Genomic DNA, 20,948 nt, shown 5'->3' on the forward strand with positions numbered 1-20,948 from the left:
CCCTACATTTTCGAACTCACTACATACCCCCTTTGACATGAGATACTAATGGAAATGTCCAAATTATCCTCATTTTCAACTTCTTGACATACGCCCCTATCACATCAGAGAATCGTAGATCTTTTGCCTCACGACAGGTAAATCATAAATATTTTTCTTGTGAATCCTGAGGCAAATGATCTACGATTCTGTGTTGGGATGTATGTAAGAGAGGGCGTCAGATTATTACTAACTTTTTTTTTATATATTCAAAATTAAGGGATTTTGGCAAGACATTCGAGGCAAGGTTATTTGTCATTAAGTCTCCCAAAGAAAAGTATGCCATCAAGGGGTATGTCATCATTTTAGAAAAGGAAGGTATTATCATAAATATTCACCAAAAGTTGGAGGGGCATATGTAATTTAGAAAAGTCAAAGGGGTAAATGGGACAAGCAAGTGTGAGACATCCTTATCATCCTAACATTTTTGTAGCTGATGAGCACTTATCAATAATAATGATAGAGAGACTTACAGACAGACCTATTTGTTCCAATTTTATTATAAAAATTACCTTGTTTTATCAATATTTACTTTATGATCCAGACTAGCATGACTAACTTAATAAGATTTCAGATCTTACTAAGGGACATGAGGACCACACATATTATCAAAATGACAAAACAACACCACATACTTCTTAATTTCATGAAAAAATTGGATTAAAAAGAAAACAATTGAAAAAAAAAATTCCTTTACGAATTTGTTCCAAAAAGTTGAAAATAATTACTATCAAATTCCCAAATTAAAATTAAAATTCAATAGTGAAAACTAATTTATCTTTTCAATGTTCTTAGAATCCTGTGGCATCAGAACATGTTTATGAATGCCAAAAATTGATGAGGTTGGGATCTGATCCAACGTATGTCGATTAACAAATTAAGGCATCAATTTGAATTTTGTGATATGGATTTCCACTTCAAGGTTTGGTGGGTAACAAACTTGATAAAGTTAGATTCCCTTGGAATTGTCAGAACTCCAAGGGAGTTTTTGTAATTAAATGCAACAGTTAGGTCTGCTGGTTAAATATCTCTAATTTATAAGATAAATGAGAGAATCAAAGTGGCCTTAGAGGAATGAGTACCTGTCAATAATAATAATCAATAATAAATACCCACAATTCAACTCACTTGCACACCACTCTATGGGTCCCACCATGAATGATAACCACGTATCAGAAGCAACACCCTGAAGGAAAAGAAAAAGCTCTTGGTTTGAGATACATTGTCTTTGGAGTTGGAACATAAATGCAGATGTGGGCCCTAAATCCAGAGAAATGGAGATTGCACACTAAGGGTGCCTGATTGTAGAGAATATTGAAAAAATCAATTTCAAAGGAAAAACAATGTTGGGAAATGGACTTCCTCATAAGATATTTGTTGGTGTTTGATTGCATATAGGAAACTGAGGGCCAGAGTATTAATGAGAATAATATTAGAATCCCCCACCCACTCTAGTAACTAAATACTAAAAAAGAGCAAAACATTTTTTCTGAAATCAGATTGGAAAATATTTTTCCACCAATAAGGGATTTGAGGAAAATTATTTTCCACAACAATAAGCAATCATACACCTGCAAATGTAATTCATCCATCAAACCCCAATATAATAACAAACAACAAATAGGTCACATAAAAAAGACCCAAACTCAGAACATTTTCAACATAAAATTTAAACTATTATTTCGCAACATTATCTTGATTAGAGAAAAACTCAATAATGTCAGAGGCCGATAATACATGACCAAGACATTCCAAGATAATTCCGAAACATTCAATATTTCATTCAGATCTCAACCACAACCAAGATGACTCTATTCAGGCATTCAAAGACCATACAAAACTATATACCATAATTTCAAATGAGAAGTTAAATAGATCACCACAACACCCATGCATGATTACAACCGTCACATAAGGCTAACATCTCATAAAGGGCAAACGTGGGTGCTTCGATAAATCACAAAAAGGGTTGGGGAGCATACATCTTAATTTGAAAAAAGATATGGGGCCCCTGATGGTACCCTTTTTTCCTTCTCAAAAGATGATTAAATGAGTAAGAAATAAGGAACATTGGATAAGGTTTGTGTGTCCCAACAAATAATAACAACTGTAATACTATAAAGCTATACCCAAGTTTATTTTTGTTTATTGTCGCACATATGAGCTCGGCAGCTGACATAAACAATGTGACATCGTGCAAGATGACATCAAAAGTGATTCAACTTTGCAAGAGTTCTTAATCCCACCCACATAAAAGAAAAAGAGCCTAAACACCAATCAAAGTAACTATTCAAATAACAGAGTTACTTTCATGCAGAGGACATCCTGCCTAGGTCCAGACCATCGGATCATCGTCGAGATTCACATTACATGAATCAAGAAGGCCATCCAACACTGGAGGATTTCCTCCTCAAGGATGACAGCATTATTGTTGTCTTTAGGTTTCACGATTCACCAGCACCAGTTAAAGCCCATTTAGCTGGATACAGTCTGGATAAAGAAAACTATTTCAATAAACAAGATTCATCGACCTATGAATCCTATAAATAAACCAATGAATCCATGATCCCACCATGGAAAAGGAATCAGCATCAGAGGTACTCCACGCAGGAGAGATGACGCTGGCTTCCAGAAGAATCCGTATAGGCACTTAAGCTGGCCGGCCAGCATCATCTCTCCTGCGTGGATAACCTGCCATGTTTAATCAGTAGAACATAGGATTCAAGAAATTAATTGGGTGTCTACTTTTGTGTTTTTTTTCCTCCTGTCGACTACTTACTAGATAAATTTTATAACAGGTAAGAAGCTGAGATCGGACCCGCAATCTCAAGGAAGACTTGACAAGCTCACACCAACCCATCTGGGTGAAAAGGGTCTCAAGTCCATTCAACGCTACAGGCAAGCACAAACTCGCAAACCTTACGTAAGTAGCCGCAATGTGTGAGTTATGAGTGTATGATTTCATCTATGAATTTTAGAAAAGCACAACTCTAGAGTCATAAATGAAAATATTTATCATACAATTTGCTAATCCAAGTTCGATTTAACTTGCAGAGAAGGATATTCCAAGCAAACTTAAAAGAAGATTTTTATGCATACATACACGAAGAGTGGTGGATCGGTAGCTGCAGGTGTCGGGTCAAGCTGTGTCTACCCATCAAGCCCATAATCCTCCCCAAAGTACTTATCGACCAACCCATTTGCCATATTTCTCAGGTCTTCATTTTCATGAAATTGGAATCTTTCCATAGCATCGATTCCATCTTCCTTCTCAACAAGCTTTGGACCCTCACCATTGGGCATTCCCCTCATGACCTGAACACAGTTGAGTTTAACATTATTTGAACTAACCCAGAAGGATCTTTGATTTAACATTATGTACAACAGATGGACATCAAATTTCTTCTCATCGTTACATATATTTTATTAGTGCCATGAAGATGGTATAACCTGTACAGTGAGTCAGTGATGATAATCAAGTAGTGAAGTGTGGGTTCAGATCTCAAATTTGGCCATGTCACAGAAAAATTTAATGAAATTTGTAGTGAAATCGCCTGAGTCTACAAAATCAAGTAGGGAATGTTCATGTAAATAGAAAAAGAAAATTATATAAAAGATAATGCCACAAAACTCAGTCACAAGTGGTTTTGTTTTGTCCTAATTGCAAGCAATTTTTTTTTTTTTTTTTTATAAGTATAATATATTGCAACGAAGAAAACAAAAACAAAATACAAGGAGGCCGAGGAAGCCTCACAAAGCAAAGGAAAGAAAAAAACTAAACAACATCACTGGTTACATAACAAAGGCCATCTAAAAACAAAATCAGCAAAAGAATTTCCCGCGAACTCAATGTTTTGCTTAGACCAAAGGTATAATAATCCCAAGATTTCCAAGAACCCTGCCTGTGAGCTTCTAATCTTGTCATTGAACACCCTGTTATTTCTCTCGTTCCAAATCCCCCAAGCAATAGCCGATGGGAGCATTGCCCACAGGTAACGTTTTTTGGTGTGAAAGACATTACTGGTCCACTCATCCAACAACGAGGAAAGCTTACTAGGAAGGACCCAATTAATACCAAATAAACCAAGGAACTTTGACCATATATTATAGGAAAATGAGCAATGAATTAAAATATAATTAACAGATTCCCCTTCCGAAAAACAAAGTGGACAACAGTTGGGAGTGATCTAAGCAAGCAAGTTGTACTGAGGTAAGCTACATTTAAAAAAAAACAAGCAACCAACTACATAATTTTAGAGTGTCATTAGCAACCAGGAACCACTAGGCATCCAAGATACCTTGTACATCTCTATGAAATGTAAAATGGCACTAGCAGTACTAGAAATAACAACATACGACACCTCTCTCTTTGTATAAGTATGGTAGGGTTCAATCAATAGCCTTAAACAGGTAATCATGAATACACCATGTCTGACATATTTCTCTTTAAAGAAGAGTATGGAAGTAATAGTATGAGGAGCTTTAATGTACATTTTCTCTAAAATATCAGTTGAGTAGGGAGAAGTAAAAGAAATAACTATGACGTCGGACCACACACCTCCTTCAACCCCACAACTATCACCACAACCACACAAGCCCACCTCACTCTAATGATATGAAATGTCTCTTTACACGGCACATCTGGAAAAGTAGGCTGGGCACAAGGAGGATGAGAAATAATTATAAATGGAACGGGTGTTGTAATTGAGAATTAATTATGAATGGTACGATCTCTCAGTGGCATAAGAAACAACTCCATGTGAGTTGCCAAGTGGTCCAGCCGAACCATACACAACTATGTACTAGCAGGGGCGGATTTCGAGTGGGAGCAATTGCTCCGACAAGAGTTTTCAAATTCTATGGATTAATGGGCTATTGCGACAGATTTTAGCGGCGGATTTTCCACTATTGCCCCCACAAATTTTTTTCCCATTCTTAGTTGCCCCCACAATTATTTTTTTCACTCTTAATTGTCCCCACAATTTTTTTTCTACTCTTGGTTGCCCCCACATTTGCAAAATCCTGGCTCCGCCTGTGTACTAGATTATTCTGATGATAAAGAGTCAAATTATGCAGGGACTCTTTGTAGGGTTACAAGAGTCCAAGTTATATGAATCATTACCACGTTTGACCGAAATGATCTTTGTGGTCCAAACACCCAGATTTTGCCAATGGAGGCTGTGATCTCTTCTTGGAAAAGGACAATTTATGAGTTGTTTCTTCTCTCACAATCTCCATCGGAACAATTCTTCCCCGTCAATAGAGAAAGAGTTGAGGTACTGCCAACACCGGGGAGCTGGCTATACTTGTGTAACACAATAGAGGCAAGGACAACTCAATACACAGGTGCCATAAACAACATACCCATAGTTCTCTTAAACAATCTTGTGACACTGCTTGGATCTCCATCTCCCAATCCCACAAGGGAGCATGAAATTTTTTCTTTATTGATTTCCACTAATGTCAGAAAAATTGCTTAAAATCTCTTTCGAGGCATTTTCTCGATTTGGAAAAACGACTCGATGGAGACAAACCAAGGGATACAAATACATACCAAGATGAAGCAAGACAAATCGGAGATACTCCTATAATGTCTTGTTTTGCTCGCCACTAATGCCGAGACACATTGAGACAATAGAATCTTGAACCATAATTTGAAGAGGATACCAAAAAGCCACTTAAAAGTAAAGTAAAAGCTACAAAACATTCGATATTAGGAGCACAGAAATAGGTAGAACCTAGGCCCCAGACTCTACCAAATAAAAGAGCAGCATGACAAGACTGGAAGCAGGAAAATTAGAAATAGGGAACACCATATAGTACAAACCGTAGTTTATAAATTGACTCGACTTTCATCTCCAACAAGTCGAGTCAGATTGAAAAACTCGGGAGTCGACTCGCATAGTCAAATTAAAATATTTAATGATTTAGACCAATGTTTTCATACACTAAGGCGTGAGGCAAGGCTTTGGGATCTTCACTATGCCTTGAAGCATAGGACGTAAGCCTCATGCGCATTAAATTATTAAATAAATAATATAAAACATATAAATAACTTAAATAAACAAATTAGAAAAAAAATAGGATAACCAACACATTTCTAATTTTGAAGTTCCAAGTTCTAGTCCACATAATCAAATTCAAATTTTAATCCCCTATAATCATTAAGAGTCAATATTCAATAAAAATCATGTCCACTATCCACCACTATAATAAATGAAAATAAAAAGTTCACATCCTCCACTAAAAAATTCACTTAAGACCCAATGACTTTCAATCTTTCACCATGTCAAAAACTTGCTTGTTTGCTCAATAATCAGTTTGGAGGACTTTGAAATATGTGTGTATGTGGCAATGGCACCATGGTAGTAGAAACCAAATCACAGTTATAAAAACTAAGTCAAAATAGAAAGAAAAATAAGGTTTAAAAGTAGAAATTTCTGACTTAAACCTATACAACAACCTATTTAGTAGTATGGGAAGCATAGTGTAGAAAAACATTTAAAATACAAAATGGAAGCATAGAGTAAAAAATAAATCAAAATGGAAAGAAAAATAAGGTTTAAAAGTAGAAACTAATGACTTAAACTTATACAACAACCTATTTAGTAGTTTGGGAAGCATAGTGTAGAACAACATTTAAAATAAAAATGGCAGTATGTTCAAAAAATTAAGATAAAAATAAAAATTAAATAAATTTTTTATTTACAATAAAGGCTCACGCCTCAACAAAAAAAAACCTGAGTCACTCCAAAGCTAAGGCGTACGCTTTTTTAATGCTTCAAAACACCTCATCAACACATTGAATGTCAAGACAACTCAGTATATTTTTGGTGCGCCTCAAGGCATACACCTCAAATGCCTCTAAAAACATTGAATAGAGGTACTGGAGTCCAAGGGGCTTCATAATAAGTAATACCAAGACTAAGTGCGTGGAGTGTAAATTTAGTACTAACACTCAAGAAAAGGAAAGCCGGTAAAAATTGATATTGAAAACCCCAAAACGGTCACTTTTGTTATCTTGGGTATATTATACATAAGGATGGACAGATCGAGGAAGATGTTGCCCACAGAATCAGAGGTGGACGGTTAAAGCGGATGTGTGCTTCTAGAATGCTATGTCATCGACGCATGCCAATGAAATTGAAAGGAAAATTTTATAAGACGGCAGTAAGACCAGCTGTGCTTTACAGAGCTGAATGTTGGGGGTTCAGGAGGCATCTTGTTAATAAATTCAGCATAGTAGAGATAAGGATGTTGAAATGGATGACTGGAAAGACTAGGAAAGAAAAAAACTAGAAATAAACACATTCCAGACAATGAGAGAGTAGCTACAATAGGTGACAAACTAAGAGAAAGTTCACAGAGATGATTTGGGCATGTCCAACGAAGGTCGATTACAGCCCCTGTTGGAAGAACTAGTCAAGTTGGCGTAAGGCTCTGTTGACGATGATGATGGGATGGACACAAACATATGCTACATAAAGATAACTAGTATTGTTCATTAAGATATGCGAGATGTAACAAACTTTTTCTCAAAAAATTTACTTAGAAATTTCCAAATTATCAAGTAGTAGAACAAGCTAGTGAAATAACAAATGAACCAATAGAATCTAACTAAATATGGTGCAAAAAATCCGATTAAGAGAACGAAAATTGATTTCAGAAGAAGAATTAGATGGCTTACCAGCTCCAAGAACTGAAGTCCTAGCCTTGCAGCCTCAATATCAACAGACCTGACCAAATTTATAAATCCCGGAAGGCATCCTTTACTAACAAGTGAGACCAAATGCTCTAGAATCACATTTGGCTGTCCAGGACCTTCTGATGGAGTAACACAGAGGTTGCCTAGTGCATATGCTACTTCCTTTCTTACGTCGAATGGTGCAGTTAAAAGAAGGCGTAACAATAACGGAACTGCCTCACTAGAATATATTAATTGCTTATGTGCAAGGGAACCTGCTGCTATGTTAGATAGAACCCAAGCTGCCTCCTACATCATTTGCAAAAGGCTTCAATAAAATGGGTGACGTTGCATTTATAAGAACTATAATGACTAAGAATAACACCTTTTTCAAGACCCGATGCTCACTTTTCAAACATTTTACCAGAGCTGATACGACATTTTCTGGAAATTACATAATACATCAGTATCTTCCAATAACATTTTGGTAGAAGTTATAGTTTCATAATATAGTGAACCTAACAGATGATTTGCAGACCTGTAATATCTTGTCCAGCAACAAGAATAATGTGAGTTGTGTGTGAGTCACCGGCAACAAGATTACCTAAACTTCGCAGCACCTACATGAACAGATTACACCATCAAAAGTAAATAGCAAAATGCACTAGAACCCCAAACATCAAAGGTAATGAAAATTCAAACAAAAACTTCAAAATGCTGCTGATATTGTATTATTAATGATAATGAATGAATTTGTTGAGAAAAATTAAAAAGGGTGGCCGGGTCGCGGTCTTTCATTGGCAGTACAAGCTACAACACAATGCATGATATCAAGATTCCCAGATTAGTTACTAGTAAGGTCAATTGTGTTTCATGTCTCCAATAAAAGGTATTGTTAAAAGACTACATTTCTACAAAAGTTCCCTTACTAGACTCTAGTGTCCTATTTTCCATATGCTACTCAATTTGTTAATTTCGTATCATGAAAACTTGACTTTTGTTTCTTCTTCCTTTTTTTTCTCATGTAAATGTGTGTGGTGGATAGGTGGATGGGATGCAGTGCAATAAGTTTAAGCTGTCTTCAATCAACTGTTATGCCATAGCGAGACATAATCCGTCTAATTTTAATATTATGGACTACCGCATCTAACATTCTAGAGAAAATGAGTAATGATATTGGAATAAAAAAGTATGATTGATCTAGAACAAAGTAAGAGGCCTTCTAAATCATATGACCAAATATCAAAAATCAATAGTCGTATGAAGCCACGATGAAGAGACGAAAAGGTATATATTTTTCATATCTAGCCACTAGATGTGGTTAATTAATAATGGGACATAAATTTTTACTCAAATATCCATAGGAAAGTTGTTAGATAAATTGGTAAGCTCATTCAGAGATCTTAACAACTCCGTGATTCTTGGGGAGATTCTAATGGTTTGGACATCAAAAATATGTTGAAACTTTTGGTACATAGAAGTGAAAGGAGTTAAGAGGCATGGTTTAAAATCTTGTTTCGTTCTGTTGTTTTGGTTTTTTTGAAAACTGAAACATTACCGAAATATTCTGAAACATACATAACATTCCGAGATATAAATTTAAGCATTTATAGAGGCCTTTCAGATGATACCTACGTCAAGGGGCATGCCATTCGTTTAAAAACACGGGTATCTTAAATATTTACAAAATTGGAAGGGGAGTTGTATAAATGAGTCAGTCATAAAGAGAAGACCAATGTCAAGGGCACTAATCACTTTGAGAACACAGGTTTCACTCTCTCAATAGACAAAAGAAAACCAGAAAAAAAGAAGACGAAGAAGACGAAGGAGGAGGAGGAAGAGGAGGGAAAGAGCTTATGTGAACTCCGGCAGCATGACTCCGGCAATCCAGCTCTCTCAATTTTTTCTTTTTTATTTGGGTTTTTAGGTTTGTATCGGTTTGTTTCGACGAAACATTTTGATACAAACGAAACAAATCGAAACATCGATAGGTCAATAGTTTATTGCATGTTTCATCTTGGAAAGCTGAAATTCCGAAACGTCTCGTACGAAACGAGACGAAATTTAAAACCATGGTTAGAGGTACTGCAGATATATTGTTAACGAAATATCTGGAGGGCTAGGATTTGTTAATTGGCTTAACGTTAGGTTTTAAGGTATTGTTTCCTTATAAATAGATGATATCAGAATGTGTAAAGGGACTTTTGGTTGATTAATAATATTTTTGATAGTCAGTGTTTGATCAACAGTCAAAAGGCAAAATAGAAGTCACATAATTCATTAACAAACTCAACACATCAACTAAGTTATTCGGGTTTTTTTTGGTGCTTATTACCGGAATAAGCAGCTGTAAACTGTCTGATGTTGCAAGTCTTCCAACAAGTAGTTGAACAAGATCACTCTTTACCAGCATACCAGTAGCAACATTTGAAAGAGCTGAAAGATACACAACTACCCACGCTACTTCAGTGGCCAACTCCTCATCCCTGAATTTGACCCAATTATTAATTCTACCAAATAATATAAAATGTTAAGGAGAGTACGATAAACGAGTGGCAATGATCATAAGCATGAAATAATTTGAATACAGAATTTACTTTGCATGTTAATAAGAAGTTTAGGATTGAGAGTCAACAAGCATGTTGCAATGCTCAGATCATCTTCCGGGAAATAACTAATGTTCTTCAGCTTCCAATGAAAGTCCTTGAATTTACTGGGCATTTTCTTAAAAAACTAAAAAGGAAAGGAAAAGAAGGGAACAAGTGGCTAAATTTGAGAAAAATACCTCTAGTTCATGGCAAGGTGTAAGTGCCAACAATGTATTCAAATACAACAATAACAATACAACATGCAACAAGAGAGGCCATGATGCCCGGACTTCATAGACAAAAATGGAAGGACAACAGTTATAAAAAATTAATTTCATGTCGTCAAAACACCAACCTAACTCACTATGAGATTGAGAGGCATTCCAAGATATCATTGATATCAAAATGTAGGTTATATTGCAATTACAAGTAAATTTTGGTATAAAAATATTAATCACGGATGAGAATGCAATGTTTTAGCTGTAAATATAGATTTGCTACAAAGAAGGAAAGAGAATGGAAACTAACAACCTTTTTCGACACTAATGGAGTAACAACATGATAAGCCCTTCTAAGCATATGTATGTAAAAATATCAAACACTTAACTACATGATCATGCCCTCTACAATGTTAGCAAGTTTCCATGGACTGATCTTCGACCCCAAGGCACATTCAACACCACCACTTGAGCCACCATCCGCCACAAGATGTCTACTAAAGCAATTAAAGAAGGTCTTCAAGAAGCCTTCTAAAGTTCTAATAATTCAATAGCCTCCATGTTTAGTGCATAATGAAAACAATACCTGGATTTCTTTTTTTTTAATATAGGACTTTCCTTTCAACGAAAATAACATTCGGTAAACAGGGTATTTTGAATTTTTTTTTTCCTTCTTCGTATAATTTATATTCTTTGATAACAAATTATATATGGTATTTTCACAACATTTTTTATCTTTTCAAAAAATACATAGCAACAGAGAAGGCTCCTGTGCACTATGGGCCTATTGCTATTTCTTGACTAGAAGGTGAGTAGGTGACAAATACGTTTGCTATAAAGGACATAACCATGGTAGATCATAAAGGTGCCTATTAAATGTACATGTGATTCCCCTAAATCGAGTAACTGCAAATCACTACACTTGATTAAGAAGAGAAACCACTAAGCTCTTACTTACGCTTTTCTTAGGTGCCGCACTATTGCATCCAATACCCCGTCAATTTTTATGAGTTGAGTTCCAGCTTCAGGATCAGGTCCCTACAAAGAACATTAAAGAATTCACAAACTTTTTTTTTTTTTTGATAAGTTTAAAGAATTCACGAACATTAAAGTAAATAAAATTACATTTTGGAAATATTTTTCTAGAGAATGTCACACCACAATGGACTTACCCAATGACATAGGCCATGAGTTCAATTGCATCTAGAAGAATTTTTTTTAAATCATATTTCCTCTTTTCAGTTAGATTTGAATGGGAATGGAGAATTTTTAAGTAGTTTTCCTTCTTTATGGGCAACATTTTCTTCAATCTCTCCAGAATCTTTTGCTTATCAAAAAATCTTAAAATCTTTATGAGTATTTTTAAGTAGTTTTCCCTCTTTATGGGCAACATTAAAATCTTTTGCTTATCAAAAAAAAAAAAAAGATTCTAAAATCTGATTGTACTCAAGAATCGGATTATATAATCCGAACCCAACTCCCCCTAATTAAATACACAGGTCAACAACCAGATTAATGCCAAAAAATAAAATATGGCCTACTTCACAGGATAAATTTTATAGCATGAACAAAGGAAGGCCAGTAAACCTGAACCACTTGCACAAGAGCAAATCCATTCATAAACAATTAAGATAGAAAAAATGCATGTTGTTAGTTGTCATATACGACACTACAAGATGGAGTGTTCTTGTCCATGGTGAAAAGTTTAGAACCTTGATTAGGTTTGACACAGCCCAGGCAGCCGTTCTTGCAGTTGAACCCTTATTTGACAGCATCATTCTTGCAAGGGGTGGTAAGGCGCCTTGTGCCAGCAAAATATTTCTCAGCTCCTCTCCTTCACCAGCAACATTTCCCAGTGCCCACGTACACTGCTCAGCCACAGGCATGGAACTCTTCTCTACACAACAAGTGCAAGTTATAAATCAAAAACCAGAACAATGAACTTAAAACCACAGGAAGAAATTTCAGTATACTCCCATGAAATATTTCTATTTCCACAAGTACTACACAAAATCTAACAGACAAATTCCTTTTGCATTATATTACGGTGAAAATCACAATTCATATTGAGACTATTTCAGTGAATATCGAATTTCTAACCAAAATAATCAAATCTCAGGTATAAAAATGGAAGATTGCAGTGAAAATATTTCGATCAACGGTAAACTTCGAATTAATTTTTTTTATCTTTTTGATAAATATAAATTGATTGAAAAGAAGCAATGTCAACTTTAATTTTCCTTTGTTGTTGTTGAAAAAACTACTCCAAAAACATTGATAATTTTTATAAAAATGACAAATCTTATAAATTGCTAGTAGAACGAATTTCTAAATTACACAAAGTAATAATAGTCACTTAAAGGAGGTGCCAGCTAGCTCGGTAAAGTCTATGGGAGATGATACCATAGATACAGGTTCAATTCCCGCCATCACCCAGTTCTTTTGCTTTTGCTTGTACTCCACTATTTGGTCACCTTGTCATCTATCAATAAAGCTATTTGCTTATGAAAATATATATATTCTAAGCATACTAGTACGTTCAGACAAGCATAAACATACAATTGTCCAAGTTCTAATTAGTTAGATATATTACTAACTTATTCATGTATATTTAAAAAAAATACAAGACTATAATAATGCATGAAACCAGTACTTAACAGCCTGTTTATTTATTAAGCAAGTATTTGACATTACCATATTCATTGCACTGTACAATATTGTTTTCACTCTCAGGCTCTCAGATATTTGCATCCATATGCAGTGGAACGTGTTGATCTTCATTTCCCCATTACATACTGGTTTTTGTTATGACTTAACAAGTGTGTTTTTAATGTTTGTTTCATCATGTCCTACAATTTTAATAAAAAATCATTGATATTTCCATAATTTCCACAATATTTCCATGAAAACCGTGTTAATTCCCATGTTGATCGAAATATTTCCATTAACAGCTGACCATAATAATTAGTAGATGCAGAAATCGAAACTTTATATACCATTGCTTAAACCAAATATTGACCTCACAAAAAGAAAAAGAAGTCCAAGCCAACTCAATAGATAAAACAAAACCACATGAAAGAAGCACAGTGGCATATGTGGTTTCCAAAGACAACTTTGGGATTTGAGGCGCTGCATGAAAATACATGGCGGGTAAGGAAGTTGAACAACAATTTGCATTGTTATTTTCTCATAACAACATTTACCCCTATCACCGTCATCTTTATCATAATTGTGGCATGGTCATCATTCTCATGAACCATCCAAGGTATGCTGAGAATCCGTTGACGGTGCATCCATATTCTTCCCTAAATTTCCTCCTAATACACAATATCTGAGCATAGAGTAGGATCATATCCTTTAATATATCTACCCAAGGACCATAGGAAGCACCTCTCCAATTTTAAAGGAAAGGTGATGCGGGATTGTAAGAGAAGAAGATGATAATTGGGGGGCTAGGGAATTTGGTTTGAGATTGGGTTAAGGATTTAGGCTATAGTAGGGATACCTTAAAATTTTAGGGTCAACCCCAAGGGTATGGTTGCGAGGTTTAATTTTGACATTTTGCAATTATGATTAATCTAGATTTATAAGATAAAGAAAGGGTTAAAGATTAAGGTGGGTAAGGATTAAACATTAAGAAAATGGAGAAAGGATTAAGAATTGAAGTATGTAGGTTTCAAGAATAAAGAATCAAGAATTAAGAATTAAGAATTAAGAAAGTTAAGAGAAAATAATAAATAAATATTAGGAAAAAAAAAAGAGTAGGGATAGAAGATAAAGCATTGGAATCACACTAAGAATGGGGAGAACTCATTTCACTCCATGAAAGAAACTCATTATTTCTTCATCAAATTCTTCATTAAAAACAACCCTAATACAATTTATATATAAAAAAAATAAATTCAAGAATCCTAATCAAACTAAAATACAAAATAAATAACCTAATTTCATAACTTTCTCTCTCCTAATTTTCAAACCCTAATAAACTTCAATAGAAGACAAAATAAAGTTACTAAACTGCCTATAAATATTATACTAAGACCATGAGCCAATAAAACATGAGAATAAGCTCAAAAAACATAAAAATAAAGTCTTAAAACAACTCAAAACTAAAACTAACTAATCTAAAATAATCCCGAACAATAAAACGATAAATCTAGACCCAATTAAGTGAAAACCTAAATAAATACAAATTTTGTTGGAACCTTTGACCGTTGACTTGATTTGTGTTCCGCATTAAAGAGTTGTAATAACAGTCTAGTCAATGCACCATCTCCCTCTTGACCGTTAATTCTTGCATTGTATGTATTTGATGTGTTACATACCAGGTGGTATGCATGATTTTTTTTCCTCTTTTTGTCACTCTACTAGAACATAAAAATGTCCATAGCTCCCTGTAAGCAATGTGTTATTGGGCTCACTTTGTGTGATACTATGCTGAAGCAAGCAAATTTCCTGTATACAAACCCAAGTATAAATGTTAAGAAGCTCTCCTCGCATTTTTCTCCTATAGTTCTTCTACAATTTTCTCTTCTCATAAGAACAATCGGGAACGTCCAAATCCACTTAGGGTGTGTTTGATTGCATGGAAAATCAAAATTCATAGAAAAAATGGTAGTGAAAAAATGATTAGGATGGAAAACTTGAATCCATTGTTTGATGTTACCTTAAAAAAAAAAGGAAGAGGAGAGGAAATGGTGGTGGTGGTGGTGGTGGTGGCGGCGGCGGCAGCGGAGGTGAGGAAGGAAGAAGAGGGGAAAATATGGTGGCGGCGAAGGTGAGGGAAGAAGAAGAAGAGAGGGAGAGAGAGAGAGAGAGGTGGAGAAGAAAGAAGGTGGCCCATGGTGAGGTTGAGATTGAGTGTGATGGTGGTTATGGTGGAAGTGGTGGTGGTGAGGAAGAAGAAGAGATGAGTTAGAGTTTAATTAGAAGATGAAAACAGAAATGGATTTCACTTTCCTACCCATATGGGTGGGAAAGTGAAATCCATAGGACCTAAATTATCAACAGGCTCTCCAAGAACATTGAAAATTCGTCCAAGAGTCGCTCCACCGACTGGAACACTTAGTGGAGCTCCCGTGTCAATCACTTTCATTCCTCTCATCAGACCATCTGTAGCACTCATAGCTACAGCTCTAACTCGATTATTTCCTAATAATTGCTGTACCTCACAAGTCACATTAATTTGCTGGTCAACAGTATCTCGACCTTTAACTACCAAAGCGTTGTAAATATTAGGCATCTTGCCCGGTGGAAAGGCTACATCCAGTACCGGACCAATGATTTGAGCAATACGACCCAGGTTTTTTTCTTCAAGTGCGGAAACCCCAGGACCAGAAGTAGTAGGATTGATTCTCATAATAGAATAATAATCAAGTGAAATATGTCGAAATTTTTTTGCAAACCGAATCGAAAAATGTCCGATAGCATAGCAAGTTGGTCAAGGTGGGTAAATGAAATCGGGAAAGTGAAATCCAACTTTTGTTAGACTTAAGGATGTGAGTAGAAAATGACTTTCCATAAAATTGATTTTCCACCATATTTTTCATGTGCAATCAAACATACCCTTCATTCATTTTCCTACTAAGACAATGTGGAGATATCACACAAAGCTCATAGCGTTCATTTCGTTAAGGGTGACTCTCCACTTAGCAAAAATATGCTTGCAACCCTTGTTAGCAATCTCCCGTTTAATTCTTGAAATATTCACAAATTTATTTTTTTTTCAATGAAAGTATTATTCTCTAGATTATTGAACTATTCTGAATAATTCATGGATTTTAAGTTTGAAAATAATAAAAAACGTTTTTTACAAATTTTTATAAAACTCAATGGAAAAAAACTATAACTTGTTGTATGTTGCAAAATGTAAACTTATAAGTTGCGATGTTTAACACAAGTCGACTTTGAAGTGGCCATGCTTCAAAATTTTGGAGGAATCCACTTTTTTACGTGACAAATGTCCCTTTTATCTTTAAAAATAATGACATGGCCCTCTACATTTATTTGAGATTACACCTTAATTTTTCAAATTGATGATTTGTCCCTTAACTTTGGTCTTCTTTCAAAAATCAATGGAACAATAACCTCAATGTCCTCATTATCACCATCATCATTATCACCTTCACCATCACTATCATATGGCCAAATATTTGGTTTTCGAATTTTTGAAATGAAACAGATAATACACGTATGAATCATATACCGCATATTTCCAATTTATCAAAATTTTGGCCAAAATTTAGACCAGTTTTTTGCAATCCAAAATCGAATCGAACTTGAATTTTTCACCAATCGAATTGTTGCCGTATTCCAAATTGCTAACAAGGGTTGCAACTACTTGGGAACAAATTGGAAACCTTATAAATGTGGCATTCCTAGAAACGGTAAAGGGAAAATGTAGTTTTCTACAGGAGGAGCATCATATATCCTGAGTTAAAATCATTACATGACGAGAAGTAAAAGCCTGTGACTTTAATGAATATAATGGCCCTGACATTTTCAACAAGGATCCCACGTGCCATAGTATCAACTTCAAGATTACAAGAACAAATGATTGACACATCAAATTACAACAATTTTCATCGCCCAAATATTGTTGGTCAAAGGAATAAATAAAAAACAATGCGTTGGTCATCATGGTGGAATTTTTTAGTCATCCTTGTACTGCCACTTAAAAGTTAAGTGTGTTGCTGTTATCCAGATACAATTAGTAAGTACAAACTCAGGCGATTACACCCAAGATTATTAATGATCATTTTTCTCTGTTGAATACCATGAAAAGTCACTTTCGTGCAATTTTGCTGGGGCATCTAGAAAGAGAGGAATGTCCACTCTTTCAATGGGAAAGAGAATCCCGTTGAGAAGATTATCTTAAGAACAGCTTTATCCATGCCATTGGTTGTAAAAAATTGTAGAAATTTTTTGAGGTTTTTTTTTTAATAAGGTGAGACTCAACTGTTCTTGGTCCCAGCTACTTTCTCTTTTTTACCCTAGATTGTATAACTTTTTTAGACTGTTTGACTTCAAGATTGGACCTTCTGGGGGGTGCTTTCCCTCCTAAGTTTAGATTTATCTACTAATCAGGAAAAAAGGGAATGAAAAAGCACAAGCAACCACAGACCTCCGAGATGAGCGATAAGCAGCGGTAGTGCAGGCAACAAAGACTTTGTTTGCTCTGGCTCTCCAGCCGCTACGTTTGTTAGGCACCATGCTGCCTCAAGCAACTGCAATAGAGAAAAGAAAAAATGTAACAGAGTACACCCTTTATAATTTTGTCTTTTATGGGTAAGTTGGACTTGAACCCACGACCTCAAAGTTGCTTTGCAATGTGTCAAACCAACTGAGGTATGGGACTAAGCCTCTTTATAATCATGCCTTTTTTATAGGTAAAGAAAATACCATATTAAAAAAAGGGACATCGAAGTGACCAACCCGAAGAAGTACAAAAGCAGAAAAAGAACCCACAACAAAGCTATGGAGGCTCTAAATTGCAAACCAAATCCCACCTAACAATAAAGTCCTCAGACTTTATAATTATAATTATGCCTTGTTTAGTAATTTAGGAAAGCATGGCAAGCAAGCACTCGTATAGATGCATAGGCTCGTTAGTATTACAGGCTTTTGTCCAATCATGTGGTAAGGTGCTCAAAAATTAGTTGAAGACACTCACCCAATAAATAATTGAGAATCCAAAGATCGATCCATGTAAAACATTAACTTCAAGAAAGACCACAATATTCCTAATTATATCTGCACCTGTTCATCAGGTGATCCAAATGAAAGGCACTGGGTAAGAATATGTACTGCTCCAGATTTAACGGCCGCGTCAACAGGGGGTATGTCAGATTTTGATAATAGGCGTCTTAGACAGCGAAGGGCCTGCACCTTCTTTTGCATAGCGCCTTTTCCCCTAAAAATTTGACAATAACGATGGTGTCAGCCATGAAAATATGAAGACTATTCTTTTTGTTGGAAACTAAGGTAAAATTAATAAAAAGTAGAAGAAAACAACAATTTTAGCATGCACCATTCAATCAATGCACAGTGACAAATAATTAACTAATCCACGTGGAGTTAAGAAATCAAGAAATATGCCCACTCATCTCCTCTAAACCATTGAGCAAAAACTACCAGGACTTTGTTGACTCAACAACTAACCAAATCAGAAGAATGTGAACCCATACATTTGTTCCTTTTCTTTCCCAAAATGGTAGATCCAAGATGTATGATTCTGCATTTATAGGGGAAAAACAAAACAAAAAACAAGAACCCTGTACATGCATAAAAACCATGTTTGATTACTTGCAGCACACGTGGAAGGGAGAAAACCTAAATGATTTTGACATACTTCCGAGCTAACTCAATCATCAATAGGAGAGGAAGAATGTGATTTTTTCAGCGCATGGGAAGCAATGAACTGCGGGTGTACTTATAAATTCCAAGATAACAGTTACTCACATTTGACTCCAATTGTGAATGGGTATATTTAGAATTTGCATAGTGAAACCACCAAAGAGAGAGCTGGTAATGATGTCATTACAAGCATAGTTAAACCATTCTCCAATTTTTGAAAAGGTGGCAATCAATTAAAGATTCTTTCTATCGACAATTTAATATCGAATAATTTGCAAAACTTTGAAAAACACATTTTATGTTGTATTTAACATGAAATTTTGCAAGTTTGTCTAATATTTTACATATGGAATATGTACACACACATGCACACGTTCACACGCACACCTTCTACCAATAATAGTACATATTTTTATTTTCACAACTTATCAGAAAAATATTTTCATTTTATTTTTCCAACTTTGTCGACTTTTGACAGTTTTTTCCAATTTTTCACACACAAAATTATTATTCAATCCCGATTTTGTCACTATGATTACAAACAAATAAGATAATAAACCACAAAAACAAATTTGATATATTTTTCTTTAGGAAAAAAAATTAATACAAATAAAAATAAATAAATAAAACATACTGATAGATTAAAGCAGCCTTTAATCCTCCCACGGCTTCAGAAGTCTGAGAATCCAAAGCAATCTGCTCTGCATCCATCATTATATCTTCATCTAATGAAACATCAGCATCATCATCATCATTAACAACTCCATCTCTGCAAAGGCGTTTCGTGCGTATTAATGCCTCTCTTCTTTCTTTTCCCACTGTAACTGCGTGTTGTCGTCTTCGATGTGCCGCAACATTTCCAACTGACAACCAAATTACATATAAGCATCTCTAATGCAAGAAAAATAGCTCAAACAGTTCTTTTAAAACAAAAACCCTAATGTTTCACTCTCCATTTGATCCGTATTGGATGGATTAGAGATCATCTCGAGTGTTTTTTTTTTTAGGCAAAGATTCATGATTTCTCACCATCATCTATATTTAAAAACCCTAGAAAATAAACAAATTTACAAATAAATACTGATTGATTGATTGTTTGAGGTTTAAGTGTTTGGGATTACTGACCTGAAGACTTGATGGAGTCTCTTTTGTGGGAAGAAAAACCTTCATCCGCCATTTTCGATCACTGGAAGATCTCTTAAAATTCTATTTGAGGTTTCGAGATTCGATTTTGGGGTGAATCCAGAAATGTATTCTGGTTTGGAATTTTGAGTGAAGAACACAGATTAAATTGCTCAGTGATTCATAAACAGAAGAAAAGGAAAAAAAAAAAAAAAACTGATAATGATTGATAGTTTTCACGACAGTCTACGCGCGAAGACTCGCCGCTTTGATTTTACTAGATTAGGAAATTGAATCATAAAAATATTTTGTGGGCCCGAATGATGATCAACGGTGGAACTGACAATCTGGGGGGGTGTTTTTAAGGGGGGTGCAACTTGATCCGGTTCAAACCGATAACCTATAAAATCCCAAATTTTCAATTCCTATATCGAGGAAAATAAATAATAAAATTTTGAAAAAATCTTGAAAGTGAACTTAGGAGTAAAACTTTAAGAGGTTTTTGATCATTTTTAAGGAAATTTGACCTCATCAATGGATTCAAAATGATCGAAAAACATATTTTAGCCTATAAACACGCTCAAATACGAGTCCGATTATAAAAGTTGCAAAATCCTCGATTACCGAGTCGGATTAGACTAAAATAGTGACTTTTTGCTCGAGCAACAATTATTAATATTCGATCATACCATTGAATTTGTAACGAAATTTATTATACATGATTACTTATTTATCATTTTTTGAGATCAAAAATCGAATTATTGTCAAAAACGAAAATGACGTTAATTTTAGGGGTCACCTCAGGCAAAAAATCTAAATTTTGTTAGAGACAAATTTTGTAGCAATTGACGACACCATTAGATCTGAAACGAAAAATTAGACAAAATAGAGTATTCATTCGTCACTTTTTGAGTCCGAATAGTCAAGTTATCGTCGATCGAA

General features: G+C 35.0%; 1 protein-coding gene across 3 annotated transcripts; it reads right to left on the reverse strand.

Annotated features, from left to right (window-relative positions):
* Window positions 1-1,207: 1,207 nt before the first annotated feature.
* Window positions 1,208-20,253, reverse strand: LOC147384728 (importin subunit alpha-9). 3 transcript variants are annotated; one of them, XM_086425080.1, is made up of 12 exons: window positions 20,010-20,253; window positions 19,519-19,747; window positions 18,288-18,441; window positions 17,653-17,755; window positions 12,242-12,426; window positions 11,488-11,567; window positions 10,059-10,209; window positions 8,262-8,343; window positions 8,109-8,167; window positions 7,727-8,032; window positions 3,143-3,354; window positions 1,208-1,225 (listed from the first exon to the last, which is right to left on the reverse strand). In XM_086425080.1, exons 1-11 carry the CDS (start codon window positions 20,059-20,061, stop codon window positions 3,190-3,192), a joined length of 1,566 nt encoding a protein of 521 aa, XP_086281206.1. In that variant the 5' UTR covers window positions 20,062-20,253; the 3' UTR covers window positions 1,208-1,225; window positions 3,143-3,189. The 3 variants fall into 3 exon arrangements, with proteins under 3 accessions (XP_086281206.1, XP_086281205.1, XP_086281204.1); XM_086425079.1 differs by lacking the exon at window positions 1,208-1,225 and adding an exon at window positions 1,993-2,529; XM_086425078.1 differs by lacking the exon at window positions 1,208-1,225 and having other exon boundaries at window positions 3,012-3,354.
* Window positions 20,254-20,948: the final 695 nt, after the last annotated feature.

Source organism: Akebia trifoliata, chromosome 15 (genome assembly GCF_017979445.1).
Source record: "Akebia trifoliata isolate Shusen 1 chromosome 15, ASM1797944v1, whole genome shotgun sequence".
NCBI lineage: Eukaryota > Viridiplantae > Streptophyta > Magnoliopsida > Ranunculales > Lardizabalaceae > Akebia > Akebia trifoliata.

Bases quoted from the DNA above. Each gene is read 5' to 3' on its own strand.
- LOC147384728 (XM_086425080.1), bottom strand. From the start codon at position 20,061: ATGGCGGATGAAGGTTTTTCTTCCCACAAAAGAGACTCCATCAAGTCT. The intron at 19,748-20,009 runs GTCAGTAATCCC...TTTGGTTGTCAG, and splicing joins AGACTCCATCAAGTCTTCAG to TTGGAAATGTTGCGGCACAT. The intron at 10,210-11,487 runs GTAAGTAAGAGC...GGTCAAATTCAG, and splicing joins GTGCGGCACCTAAGAAAAGC to GGATGAGGAGTTGGCCACTG.